The sequence below is a fragment of the Peromyscus maniculatus genome, chromosome 5 (genome assembly GCF_049852395.1).
Source record: "Peromyscus maniculatus bairdii isolate BWxNUB_F1_BW_parent chromosome 5, HU_Pman_BW_mat_3.1, whole genome shotgun sequence".
Classification (NCBI taxonomy): Eukaryota; Metazoa; Chordata; class Mammalia; order Rodentia; family Cricetidae; genus Peromyscus; species Peromyscus maniculatus.
Window position 1 is genome coordinate 120,873,118 of NC_134856.1, and position 14,259 is coordinate 120,887,376.

General features: G+C 39.0%; 1 protein-coding gene across 1 annotated transcript in view; it reads right to left on the minus strand.

Moving 5' to 3' along the window:
• Positions 1-2,782: 2,782 nt before the first annotated feature.
• The window catches only part of LOC102916148 (uncharacterized), a gene marked incomplete at its 5' end in the record, with an annotated part of 285,360 nt that continues 273,883 nt past the window's right edge, over positions 2,783-14,259 (minus strand). Inside the window, one exon of the mRNA XM_006972859.3 lies at positions 2,783-2,905. Within this exon, the coding sequence (XP_006972921.2) occupies positions 2,783-2,905 (123 nt within the window). The remainder of the gene's footprint in view (positions 2,906-14,259) is intronic.

Genomic DNA, 14,259 nt, shown 5'->3' on the forward strand with positions numbered 1-14,259 from the left:
AATTTACAGCAAGCATGAACATTTTTAACTCCTTCTGATTTATATTGTTATTCCTTTTCAGAATGAGGTTCCAAATAATCTGCTCAAACAGTAAGAGCATTTGGGGGCTAGTAAAAGTGTGCCAATAAAAGAATTTTCTTATTTACAGTTTCTAATTATTTTGCAATTAGAAGTGTGACAAAAAGATCAAACTAAATAACATGTCAATTAGTATGTTGCTCTAAGAAAGAGAGATTCTAATGAAATCACAGAAAATACACGCATAACTTATAGATACTATTTTACTAATACAGTCTTGAAAAATTAATTATTAGCATCATAAATTATCCTCAGTAGGCTAAAGGAAAAAAACCTGACAACTCAATCTACAGATCTATAGTCCCCTAGAAACCCATCTTTAATTTTGAAATAGTCCTTTGAACTGTATATAAATATGTACTCTTTCCTAAGGGCACTGTGCCTGCCACATCAGAGCTCTGCTCCGCAGCACATCTGCAAACACAACTCTCTTCTCTCTGTAGCCACAGAATATTGAGGATAAAGGACCACAAAAGACAGAGGCATCTGGAGACAGTGCTCCTATCCTTTCCCCCCACCCTGTTTTCCTTGAGAGCCTGACCAAACATCAACATCCCTGGAAAGTAAAAATTAAATAGATTCCTTTAAAACCCATGTAAATACAGTACTTAGAACTGATGTAGGTAGTATCGGATTCTTACTTTATGCCTGTATTGAATAACACTCTGCACATGAGCATCAAAAAGGTTTTTTTTTAAACAAGAAGAAAGAACTCAAGAGAAGCATTTGCATGAATCTTTACCTACCACACACCTATATAAACACTGCACCAACAAAGCTTTAGACAATCACAAATGCTGAACCTATTATCTAATCCTGAATATTCAGTAACATTCATGTAAAGGCAAGGAAAGCAAATATAAAGAAACAACAGAAACAAAACATGCTACAGGCTACCATTTAAAAATAACAAAAACCACGCCTTGCAATAATGCATTAGGAAACGCTGTAGATTAAGAAATCGTGTATGCTGGGTGTCTTTCAGGAGACAGAAACTATGGTCCTTAATTATACTCATCCTTCCAGCTGGACCAATGATCTCCTAAAAGAAACAAGAAAAGGAAAAATAACTATAGATTGATCACCTGACATCTTATATGCACTTGGATCACTGTCTTACAGATCATTAAGAATAAACTTAAGTGAAGTTTGACACATCAGTTTGCTTTTACATCCAACAAGATGCACTGCTAATAACCATGTGTATAAACAAATAAAACAGAGAATGGTTCCTGCCCTCACTGGGTTTGAATTTTAGTCAGACTGGGCAAATAGAAGTGTCAGGCCAACAGCATTTTAATTCAGTTAAGCCAGTGGATGCTCAGTGTAAAGATGCCATGGTGTCTTTTCAACTGAATTTGACTCATCACCTTGACCTGATAATTAAATGGGATACAGCTGGAGATGCAAATATGCATCTACATGCATATAAATGTTTTCCTGTTTACATTATATTGTTCTGATGCACATTTATCAAATAATTTGTTTTAAATATGCCAGGATCATTTATGGGGTTGTCTCACCTTCTACATGCACAATAAAGACCTGGCTCCAACCCCACCACACTATCTTCCTCAGACCTCTTTCAAATAGCAAATCTCTATTGAGCCTCTGAATTTCACCCCACACTGTTCTGATCACTGCTAGTAGAAGGATACATTTGAAAAAGTTCTCTGTCTGAGGTAGCTCATGTGCTAATGGGAAAAGCAAAAGTTAGTAGTCTGTATATACAGCCATCAAGTACAGTAGGCATGAACATCTGGTAGCCAGGGCTATCAGTAGGTATAGCGGCAGCAGCGAAGGAGAGTGAGGAAGTCAATGGCAGGAACATGTAAGTATCTGTTCTTGTTTGTGAAGAGCACTTACTTATGAAGTGCAGATACAACTATTTAAACTACTTTCAAATGTGTATTTATTATCTTCTGTGCAGTATTAAGAACAATTCCTAGTTTCTATATAGTTGAGATATATTGACAGAGGTGTGAATGTATGTTAGCTGTCCAGATAATAAGCCCCAATCCAAACCTTAAAGTGAAGTAGAAGGCCAGACATGAATACAGTAAGAGGAAAAGAGATTGTACAAGGGATAAAAAAAAAGGATGCTCTCTGACCCATTGTGAAAGTTGAAATAACTGTAAAAAGCCCAAATGCAAGTCGCCCAGGTAGGGTGTGGTTACTGTTATCCTAGAAGACAAAATATAAACTCTTTAAATTGACTCACTTATGTGACTTGGAATATTTGTTGCTGATATGGAAAATTTCCCTTTCCTTCCTTAAAGTTCCTTTCATGAAAAAAGAAAGTATGAAAATTTTCAGCTAATAAAAGGAAAAGGAAACTTTTTAGGCTTGTTTAATCATCATCCTGTAGACACTTCCCTTATTCCCTCTACATGAAATACAAACAAATGGAAACAACAAGAAAAATAAATCTTATTTTCCAGGTAAGCTATCCATCTCTCTTCAAAGTTCAAAGCCCAATACCTTGTTCTATGTCAGCAACCAACATCCATGACCTAATCTTATGTAGTGTGAATATAAGGTACTGGATTGGAAGAGAAACTTGAACATCATCCTTTCACTGGGAAATAAGAAGGACTTGACATTTGTGGATTTGGGGTTCCTTCTGTGTGAGTGTACTCACAGATAGTGATGATCCAGTGCTCAATCAGCAGATAAAAATACCTTTTATTTTCATGGAGCCATCTCATTTCTTTTGGTTAGTAGCAAAGGTTTCTCTCTGCACAGTGTCCATTTCCCTTATGTGCTCCTCAATAGCTGTGATCACTTTGCTGGGAACAACTTTTAAGGTGCTGATGTCACCAAACACCTGTAGAGTGGTGAGAAGATGAGCAAATATTTCAATGAAATAGTCAAAAGGTACTGTCTTTTTCTTCCACTATCCCCTAGAGGAAGAGATTGTAGCTTAGAAAACCCTGGTTGGACACTATTCTCCTAACCAAAAGATTATAATTTAGGGTTCATAGTCCAGTCCATTTCTAACTTTCACAATAATTTTATAATGATCTTACAAAGAAACAGAACAAACATGAAACAAGTAAAAATACATATAGAGAGTGAATTTTCTAATCTTCTGTCCCCAAAACTATATACATTAAAAACAAATCTTGAGGTCTGGAGGATCAGCTCAATGATTAAGAGCACTTGGTCTTGCAGAGGACCCAGGTTTAGTTCCCAGCATCCACATATGATGGCAGGGTGGCTTATGCCTGTGACTACAATTCCAAGAAATCTGATCCTCTCTTCTGGCACCCATGGGTACTGCATGCACATGGTGAACATACATGCATGCACACAACACAGAAAAAGCCAAGAATAAGCCCCTATCTTTGGCCTTTAATGTCTTTTCTAAGGATGAGTCTTATGGCATATTCCTGCAGCCCAGCACTCAGGACGAAGATAATGGGAATTGGAGGAGAGCCTGGGCTACACAGTGAGATCATGCACCAGAAAACCTAAATCAAGGAACAATTTTAAAAATCAATATTTGCTTGGTGAAATGTAGAGAAGACAAAATCTGTCTAGGAAACAGAAGTTAACAGTTCTGTTGGAAGGGAGTTGTTGCCCATGGAGAAGTTTCCAGAGACACCAGACTGCCTGGCCCTGCAACAGAACTCCCATTTACTCAATTTGGGTTTATTCCTGAACTGTCTATCATAATCACCAATGTCACTGACTTCATTCATATCCTATACTTTGAATATATCTTGTATTACCAAGCATTATGCTGAAGGTTTGCATTCCCCCAAATGACCTCTTGATGAAAAACCACCCATAGCATCAAGGAAGGGAGGCACTTCTATAGATAAAATTGGCAAATTAAGTAATTTCTCTGGATAGCAAAGAGGACATCTGCTTATCAGACAAACTTTTCTTTGGTAGCAGGAACAATTTTCTTTCTCTAGAATAACTCTTCGATCTCTAAGAAGCTCATAAATCATGCAGCTAGCCAGTCATAATACCTCTTTCCAGGGTAGGCAAATGGGGGGTGGTGAAATACCAGGAAGAGAAATCTTACTTCTGAGAGAGTGAGCATTAGGAATTAGAAAGGATGGGATGGCCTACCACGTGGAAAAAATGTTTTCAGCCAGAACAGATTAAAAAGAGAAGGAATTTGCCTTTGGCATCCCAGTCCTTACATCATATCAAATAGCTATGGGTGCTCCACTGTTATTTAAGCTAATAAATACCCCTCACTATTAAGGAGATATAGATTGGATATTTGGCCCTTTCCATAATTTCCTATTCCAAGTAATAATTCTTGCCCTGCCCACTCTGCTTCTAAGTGTCCTATAGCCACCTGAAATTAAACTCTTTGCTTTCACTTTCTATCTATCTGTTTTCTTATCTTGTGGCATAAAATAAAGCTTTCACCTCAAAAGAGAGTAAAGGACAGTTTCCCTTAAGTTCCGTGTGTATATATGTGTGTGTGGTGTGCATGTATGTGGGCACATATGTGTGGAGACTAGAGTTGATGTCAGACGTCTTCTCTGGTCTCTCTTCTTATATACTGAAGCAGGATCTCTCACTTAAGCCTAGAGCTTGCCCATTTGGCTAGTCTAACTAGCCCAGTTGCTCCAGAGAGTCCCAGTCTTTGTCTCCTAAGTGCTGGGATTACAGGCAGACTGGCATTTATGTGGGTGTTGAGGATCCAAACTCTGTCTCGGTACTTCACTCATAGTTCTACCCTCCCCAGTGAAGACAGTTTATTATTAAACAAAGTGAGTGAGGATGCCCAATAACACAGATGTAGACCAAATACCATGTCCCGACTAGAAAACAGTTTTGTGAAGTTTCTATAGCAATGAGAGGCGGGGAGAGAGAGAGATGGAGACAGAGAGAGAGAAAGAGCGAGAGAGAGAGGGAGGGAGGGAGGGAGAGAGAGAGAGAGAGAGAGAGAGAGAGAGAGAGAGAGAGAGAGAGAGAGCATCAAAGCTTTTTCCAAATACATTGGTGGAAAGGTCAGATAGGCAGGCTACAACAAACTAGAGACTCGGTGCTTTAGGTCTCAGATGCTATTTAATGAAATTCTTAGCTTTGGGCATGGTGGAAGCTAAAGGTCCCCTAAGTGCATAAATTTCAAAAATTTCCCCTTACAGTTCTAAGTGCATAAATTTCAAAGTTTTTTTCCTTAGAGTTGAAAGGATAATAGGCTAGACACAGAGAAGGACAATGAATGCTGGCTATTAAGAAGACTAAAGCTAACCCAAGAGAATTTGGTTTTTGATCTGCAATATTCCAATCCTCCACAATCCTGGAGTTTGATTCAGTCTATCAGCCTTGTAGAACTTTAGCAGAAGTGTGTGGCATTGTTTCCTAGGAACAGTCTCTTGCAGTTATAGACTTTTACATATGTTCCTACATCTTTGCACATGGTATTTCAACAAGGAAGTGTGCTGTGAAACGTCGTGGACATCAAAGTTGTAGAGATAGATTATGTTTTCTATCATCTAGACTGCCTAAAAATACAAACCACAGTTGTATTTCTGGAACTTTCCCCACGTGCCTCAAGATATTTTTAAGTGAGTCATCTGCCAATTCTGCTGGGCACTTCTGAAGTATACATGCCAAACATTGAGCTGAATGGCACTCAGTCCTCACCAGAGTTATGAGTTCCTAAATGACAGGGTCACTGCCTCCTGTCTCCTGTCATTTGCAATCACTATTTGCTGTTGAGAATTAGAACAACCACATCAACCATTGCTTTATATCCTAGGAAAGAAACAGTTGCGATGGCTCTTTGCTAAGTCTGTATGATTCCTTAAAGAGAAAAAGATGCTTGGGTTAGAAGGACATGAAGGTGGTGGGGGTATTGTTTGCTGGAGGTTTAAGAACCCTAGTTCCTATCAGGATAATTCCTACTTAGGGTCATCGATCAGCAACTGTAGATTTCTGAACTACTCACATCCTTCTAATTGGCTCCTACAGTTACAAACACTCTGATTGCCCATGTTACAGTTGCCTGATAAAGTATCAGAATACACTTATTTAAAGTGCTGTAGATACACACGTGAAACACATCAAATTAACACACATATTATTAGCTGCCAGGTTTAAGGAAAAGAGAATAAAAATGTAACTACTTAAAGAAATGTTTTGTCATCATTTCAGAACTAACTCAGCCTGAACAGTGCAATCTGCTTGAGTTACAGAAAGTGTACTTTCTGCGGTTGTGGAAAAAACAACAACAACAAAAGACCAAAATGCTTGGTGGCCATTTCCTTCACCACAGTTGTAGTTACGTGTGCTCATATTTCTGGTGGGTAGATATGCATATAGGTGGATACACATCACACATACACACGTCTATGCATTTCATTTTCATATTCTTCGACCCAGTAAAACTACTTTCAGGATCTACTTTCTTTAAGTAATACGGGTCATGAGTGATAATAAGAAGTCATTGAACCCTAACTTCTACTCATCCATAAAAGTAACAACCACAAAATAATTGCATAATCTGTCAGAATCAACTTTTTCAGAGGAAACTCCATTCCGACCTATGATGTGACTGAGGCTAAGGCCTTGGGGACCCTGATTTGAGATTCTGCAGTCTAGAAGTTAGCGTTTATGATGGTGAACTAATCAAATCCAATCAGAGATACCCCCTTATGGCCACCAGGCAGTGTCTGAGGGAGAGACAGGGCCCGTGGGGACATGCAGAATTCTTCTTCAATGGGGACAGTGTGACAGTCCACTCTATCCAAGCTTCCTTCTGTCATGTGCTCAAAGCAGGACTGGTCCTCCTTGGCAGAAAGAAGTGTCTGTGTGTCTGAAGGCATTACTGACTAGTACAGACCTGTGGAGAGAATTAGCTAATTGCTTGCTGGTAGTAAGAGGAGGCATATCCCCTAGTGTGTATTAGAAAAACAAAGTTGACGTTATTTATGACAGAGTATTTTGGCCACTTCCAACTGCCCAAAATATATGATACTGGTAAAGCTTCAAAGGCCATTATCCTTGCAGGCTAGAAAGAAGACTTAAAGAAAAGAGGTATTCTGAACACAAATTTCAATTCCATTTTCCCACTGAATACAGGGCTCGTGCATTTACAAAACCAGTTCACTGCGTGCAGAAAGACAACAATGATTGGAGGCCCAGGTAAATTAATGATGCTTCTGCAAGACAGGGTTCAGCAGCTATCTGCAGCACAGTAGTTCACAGAGAAGGCAAAGAGTATATTCAAATTAGGTGAAACCATCAATCTCAAAAAACAGAACTGGAAATAATAGGACACTCTCTAAGTGATAGGTGGAATCAGCATCATTTTAGAAAAAGCAGGTTTGCATTCTGGCAAAGTAAATCATTCATGTGATATTTCCTCAAGTGACTGAGCAAAGGGCCCACGCTTGCCACTCACTTTCTGGGGTTAGCCGTGGTGGACGGCAGAGGCTCTGCCAGCCAGCACAGCTGCGGAAATCAGAAGCCACGGTACACAGTCCTTTCATTTTTGTAAAAGTGCACACTACTTGGTTGGAAAATATTCAGGGTTCTTAAGATTAAATATCTGAATATTGCTTCTGAACGAGCAGCTGTCGCTTTAAATCTACAGTCTAGTTTGTTTACTGGCTGTATTTAAATCCTTTAGAAAATGACACAAAATGGCAATAAAATCATTGTAAGTATTCTACAGGGGAATATAAATGCCCCTTGGTTACACTGTACGTATCTTTATACATAATTCTAGTTTATTTTCCTCATGATTATGTTAAATATGTAAAAAGCCTTTTCTCATAAAGGTAAAACTGCTAGATGTTTCCATGTTGTAATTCAGCATTAGTGTCAAGATTGCTTCAGAAAATAAGCCACAGTTACTATTTCATTCCTTTTAAGTGTCACTTGGCATACTGTGTGTGATTTTGCACATAAAATAAACTTATATGATTTTATACCACTGTTTGGGAACTGTAAGTAATACTAAATATAATTCAGAGGATATGTTCATAAAGCTAACTGAGGCAGAGCGGCTGTGATTTTATTTTTAAAGAAGGCTTTTTGTGTTGTTTTATATCGTCATTAAATAATTATTTCAGGCAATTATGGAAGAATCTGTCTGTAAGTGAAGATAAAGAAATTAATATTTATTAATCCTTAAAGAGAAATGATATATGTGTAGCTAATTCTTAGTCTAATATGGACGCAATGACAAAATACATCTAAATCTTGAATATTATCTCTGTATGCAAATATAAGAAGATATAATTATATTTGTGGCCATCTTTTTTCCTTTATTCATGAGTGAATCTTTTGATTCTTTAGGAAATTATCTCAGGCAACCTTGTCGAGAGAATTAAGACAAAACCACACATTCTGAAAGCACTCATTTTAAACAGTAACTTTGCTCCTTATGAGTTTCAAATATACTTACAGTATTAAATCACAAAGATTTCTCTAGTACTATAATAAGTTAAGATTAATAAATTAAAGGAAATGTACACTATTTTTTCCTTTTGTTATCCTGAATATCTCTTCTGGGATCCAGTTCAAGGTAGGAAAAATAGATAGAATTTAAAAAGAATACACTTTAATCACCTGAAAACATTTAATATTTTCAAATTGTCTATGACAGACTTAATTTCCCACTTGTACAATGTTCATATTAAACATATAACCACGTGTTTTCATTCACATATTAATGATAGTGTTTGGACTGTTTCAAAAACAGTTTTAATTTACCTTTTAAAATAATTCTTATGATTTAGAATCCAGATAAGTTTTCTTATCCAGTAAAATAAGGTAACATCATTTTTGGTACACATAAACATAGCAGTAGAAAAATTATCTTCTATAGGTTTTATAACTTCTGGTGACTTGGGAATTCAAAAGAAATCTAATGTTGTATTTATTATATATGCAAAGTATTTTCAGAAAGTTCCACATTTTTTCATACTCATAAATTAAAAATATAGAGCTTATATTTTTGGTTGTGAGCCTAGCCTTTAATAGCTGAGCCATCTCTCCATAATTCTCAGGCTTTTTTCTGGAAAGCATAGCTGTAGTAAAGACAGCCTGGCCCATAGAAGTGTTTTTACCTTATAATTGAAGTAACTTTCTAAAATAAATGACTGTATTCCCTAAAAGGTGTCTAGAGGCTAATGGATTCCTTTAAAACTTGCACAAAAATAAACCTGTAGAGTTTCCAGTGTTGCCAACACACATAAAAAGAAAAATACACATGAAAGGCTAAACAGAGCACAAGTGACAGCTGCCTTGCTTGGTCTTGTGACCAAGCACGTTGTGTTGACCTAATTATTGGGGGAAAATAAAAACATTATTTTAATAAGCATATACAGGTATGTTTCCCAAGTACTCTTTGAAGATATAAATGCATATCTATCTAACTAATTAGTAAATACATCTGCCTAAGCCTTTTCATTGAGGTCTGCCAGGACATCTTGTGAGAAACATACTCTGATACTTACCTAATAACTGCATTCTACTTTGTTTTTATAGTCTATTCCTTAATAGATTGCTTCTAATAGTGTTTAAGTTTTAGATAGAACAGAATGACAGCATTCCACAGCTTATTTAAGGTAGATAATCTGTCTTAATGAAAGGAAAAAGCCTTTCAGTACCTTATTTAAAAGAATCAATAGAAATTGCAATTACTAAGTTTGAATCTGAAAGCCAGAAATACAAGATATTAGTATAGATGACATTTGTAGAAGCCTTTCATGCAAAGCCACTACCGTCTGCTGACAAGTTTTTCTTTCAGCATGTATTGTGGGTATTGTCACGTAAGTATGTGCTCAAAGGATAGACTGTGCCTTCCTGTACAGGTGTTGCACACAGAAGGTCAAGGCTCTAAATTTGAGCAATGAAAAAAGCTTCTTTTTTCTACTTTTGTGTGAGTTTATTGTAAATAGTAATCTTCAGGGCCACCTAAAACTATGTAAAATAGGAACTACAAGAGTGCCTTTTTTTTCTCTTCCCCCTTGTAATGTCATTCAACAAAAGGAGAAGCTAGTGGGGTAATTTTCTTCCCGAAAATGCAAAATACCTACATCTCCTCATTATTACGATTTCCCTCTCTCTTTCTCATGCAACGCTCTCTCTCTCTCTCTCTCTCTCTCTCTCTCTCTCTCTCTCTCTCTCTCTGTCTCTCTCTCTCTCTCACACACACACACAGAGCAAATTGATATTCATAGAATATAGACATGAGAAATGCTAAATACTCTGGATTGTCTTATCTGGAAGAAATTTAAATCATACACTTCAGACTGAAAAACTCCCAATAAGTTGGATAAAGTTTCAATTCTGCAATTCATTGGCTTCAAGGAGACTGAGCTACACTGCTCCAAGCTCCTTACTACAGGCAACCCCTCTGCCCCTGCTCCAGCCCTCTCTGTTCAGGGCTCTTTGCACTGTGGGCACTGGGTTTCCTGCCCGTCAAAACACTGACAGCTGAGTGAAACCCATCTTTTCATAAAATTGAGTTTGGGTTTTTCCTTTCCTTCTTCCTTCTCCTGCTGTTTTCTATCAGCGGAACGCTAATACTAATTGGTTAATCTGTTATTTAGGCAAGTATTAATATTCTCATTTTGCAGGCAAGGAATCAGGCTTCCTGCTGCGTATCCCCTGGCCCTGGGTAAGGAGCTCTTCAGATGGGAGATTCAAAGTAGGTGAGGTTGGCCTCCTGAGACCCACGTTGCTTGCCGGAAGCCTCCAGGAGGGCTGAGCCAGGCCTCCTTAGATCGCCGAGTTCCTGGCTCCCAGTTCTCCACTCAGACCACCAGGCGACACCGCCTCTAATGACAAAAATCCATTTTCCCATTCCACCCCAACGAATGCTCCAAGGACTTTCTTAATTGCGACTGCTACCCTGGGAACAGGAAGCTTATTTGTAACTTGATGAATCTCCACCAGGCTTGCCTGGGTTTCTAGGTTTTGCGGCACTAAAAAACTTTCCAGTAACTTTGTGCGAACAGTATCTGAAGATCACACTACCTACAGAACAAAGAGATAAAACGTTTCTCAGTAGAAACCCGGTGAAATACATGAATCCAGAGAGGTTGGTAAAAACCAACCTCTCTGATAGAGAAAAGGGCATTGAATGCAGGCCCTGGCCACTACTCCACGCTGAAGGATGCACAAAGCAAAACACACAGGACAGCCAAAGAACTGTATCCTCCTAGGGCACAAGCCCGTGTGAAAAACGCCACAAACAAGCTGTCAATACAAAGTCCATTTCATACTAAGGGATTCTGACCTCTTCTGTGCAGAACTATTCTTTTCAAAAAGCATACCTTTCCACGTAAACAGAAACCTGAAAATAATTATTTCCATGCCAAACAGCTAAGGTTTAATTGGTATTTTTTCAAATGGGAAAAGATTAATATCTGACCTGTACATCTTATCAGATTTAGAAAGATTTAGAAGTCACACTAACACACAAATCATAGGTGTGTAAATACTTGGGACCTGGGTAACTAGAGAACTTCCTTCAAAATCCACCATAAAACCTTTAAGGATGAAGTTCAAGTTGCAGAGTTGGACCCAAATTTTATCAGTTTTCATTTGGGATTAAAGGTCCTATGTTTTGTAAATGAATTCGTCTCAGGCGCTGTGGACTCTTTCTTTCCATATACAGAATATCTGACCAGAGTGTGACCTTTGTTTACTCACATCTGTAAGTAGGTCTATATCCTACCTAGGCTCAGGCTCCCCTAAAGGCTATAATGATAAGGACCCCATGCTATGAAATGTCCATCGGTAGCAAGTTTGGAATCCAGGAATTCAGGAAAACTTGATGGATTTCCTAGAGAGCCAATTCAGTATCTAACAGAGAGAATCCAAGTCAGGATGATGCTCTGGCTGTTTAGGAACCACCACTTTAAATGCTCAAAAGATGGGCTGGAAAGATGCCTCAGTGATTAAGAGCACTGGCTGCTCTTCCAGAGGACTCGGGTTCAATTCCTAGCATCCACATGGCATTCACAACTGTCTGTAAGTCCAGTTCTAGGGGACCCGACACCCATGACAAAACACCAATGCACATAAAGTAAAAATAAGTTAATTAAAGAAAACACAAACAAAAACAAAACAAAACAAAACACTCGAGATATCTTTCTCTAAGTCTAAAGTGTAGTCTCCCTCTTTGTTGATGTTTGAAATTTCTTAATATCTTGAAAAACATGAGTTGGGTTACCCATTAAGACTTCAAAAGACCAGTTTCAAATCCCTTTCAATTTCAGGCTTTATAGCTCCCAAGATCAATAGCAAACTGAGCAGGGCTGGAGCTGTAGGCTAGTATATTTCTAGAAGGATTTGATTCCCAGCCTGGAAGGCAGAGAGGGAGTGATGGGGAGTAAGACAGCCAGAAGTAGAGAAAGAGGGAAGGAAAGAGAGAGAGGAGGGAGAAAGAACGAAGGGGGAGAAGGGGAAGGGAAGGGAGGAGGAGGGGGAGGAGGGAGGGAGATAAAAAGGGAAGGGTTCAAAATGGGCTTGGCAGTACCCCATGAGGTCAGAAGAGAGATAAAGGGGGTGGGAAGGTTGTGAATAGCAGGGCAGGTACTGTGGGTAAATTTGCTTACTCCTCAATTAGCTCCAGGATTCTGTTTCCTAGGAGACCCAAACTCATCCCAGGAGTAAGTATGGAAATGATAAAGAATAAAATCCAATACTCACTGTAAGCTTTAGAAAAAAAAAATACAAGGAGGATGTTTCTTTGTGGAATGAATGTCTTGGGACGCAGAGCAAGTGAAGCCTGCATGGGTCTATCAAACACACACCTAAGAGAAGGCAAGAACCAGTGCATGTTCTGTGGCCTGAATAAACAGTGTGGGGGGGGAGTTGTTAGGATTTCATTTGTGCAAAAGAACTAGCAATTACCCGGCTGCATGTCCACCACTCCCCCTTGTCATAGGCAAGCTACGAAAATAAAAAGAGGAAGAGGCAGATGTCTCTAGTGCCTACCTCCCGACCACTCAGTCCTTCCAGAAGCTTGTTCAGTTTTTTAGTGTACAATTATCAATATTTGTAAAAATGTTTATAGATTGAATGCATTTGATTGTATAAGATCCATAATAATGATCCTTATTGTACTTCTTGAAAAAGAGCCAAAAGTACTTTGCAGATGTTATCTCATTAATCTACCCCAAATCCCCGTGAGCCAGGTAGCATAAGTATGCATAACCCAGTTTTCTAGATCAGGAAATAGGCAGAGTAGTGAGAAATGACTAAGCCAAGGTTATGAAGCGAAAGAACGAGAGAGGAAACAGAACTCTGGTGGTGACTGTGCTCAGGAGACCAGGACGCCCCCCTCCTGACTCTCCACCCAGGTGCCAGGGGATAAGCAACATGTTAGAACAGAAAGTCTACTTTAGCATCCTCACAGTTCATGCTATTTCAGTGCAAGTAGCACTCACACATTTACGTACACTTCTGCAAATTTAAAAAGTAAAGTCACATCAGTTCATTCTGTTAAGAGAAAAAATAAAAGGCTTCTAAGGTAAATGTTTCAGAAGCCAAAAGGGATCATACAGGATAAGTGAAGAGAACAGCCAAGGCCAGATTCTTTAAAATCACGTTGGAGGCAACAGGCACCCACTGGTTCACCTGCTGCCTCGTGTGCCTGTACTGAAATGCACCCACTCCCTTCTCTTAAGTCATGGGGAGGGAGAGAGGGAGGAGGGCTGGCTGCCTGGAATGTGCCTGTGGTGGGAGTCCTCGGGTTCGAATTATACTGGATCCTAGCTGTAAGACTGGGCTCCGAACAACTTGAAATTCCTTCCAAGATATAGGGAAAGGTTTTTATTTTTCTTGTTTGTTTGATTTTTTTCCATCAGTTTCACAACAAAAACAGTGGTGACTGGATTCAAAGGCGGTGGGACAGGCAGATGCTTCAGTTTCAGCCAGCTGCTCCCTGGGCACAGTTCGGTGACATGCAGGCTGGGTAGCTGCTGGCTTTTCCTGCTTTGCCTTCATTTCCATCCTGAGGTCCCCTCAGACTCCGGATGAAGCAATACCTATGTGAAGGCAGTGCAGCCCCAGAATTCAACTCACTGTAAGTTTGGATCCTACGAACCCGACACAACATGAGTTTTTAAATTCAAAATCAGTTGTCTGAATAATGAACACATTTCCAAGAGAAAATGTGATTTTGAGATCTTTCCTGGATGATATTTTCAAAACATTCTTAAAGATTCAGAGATGGGGTGCTTC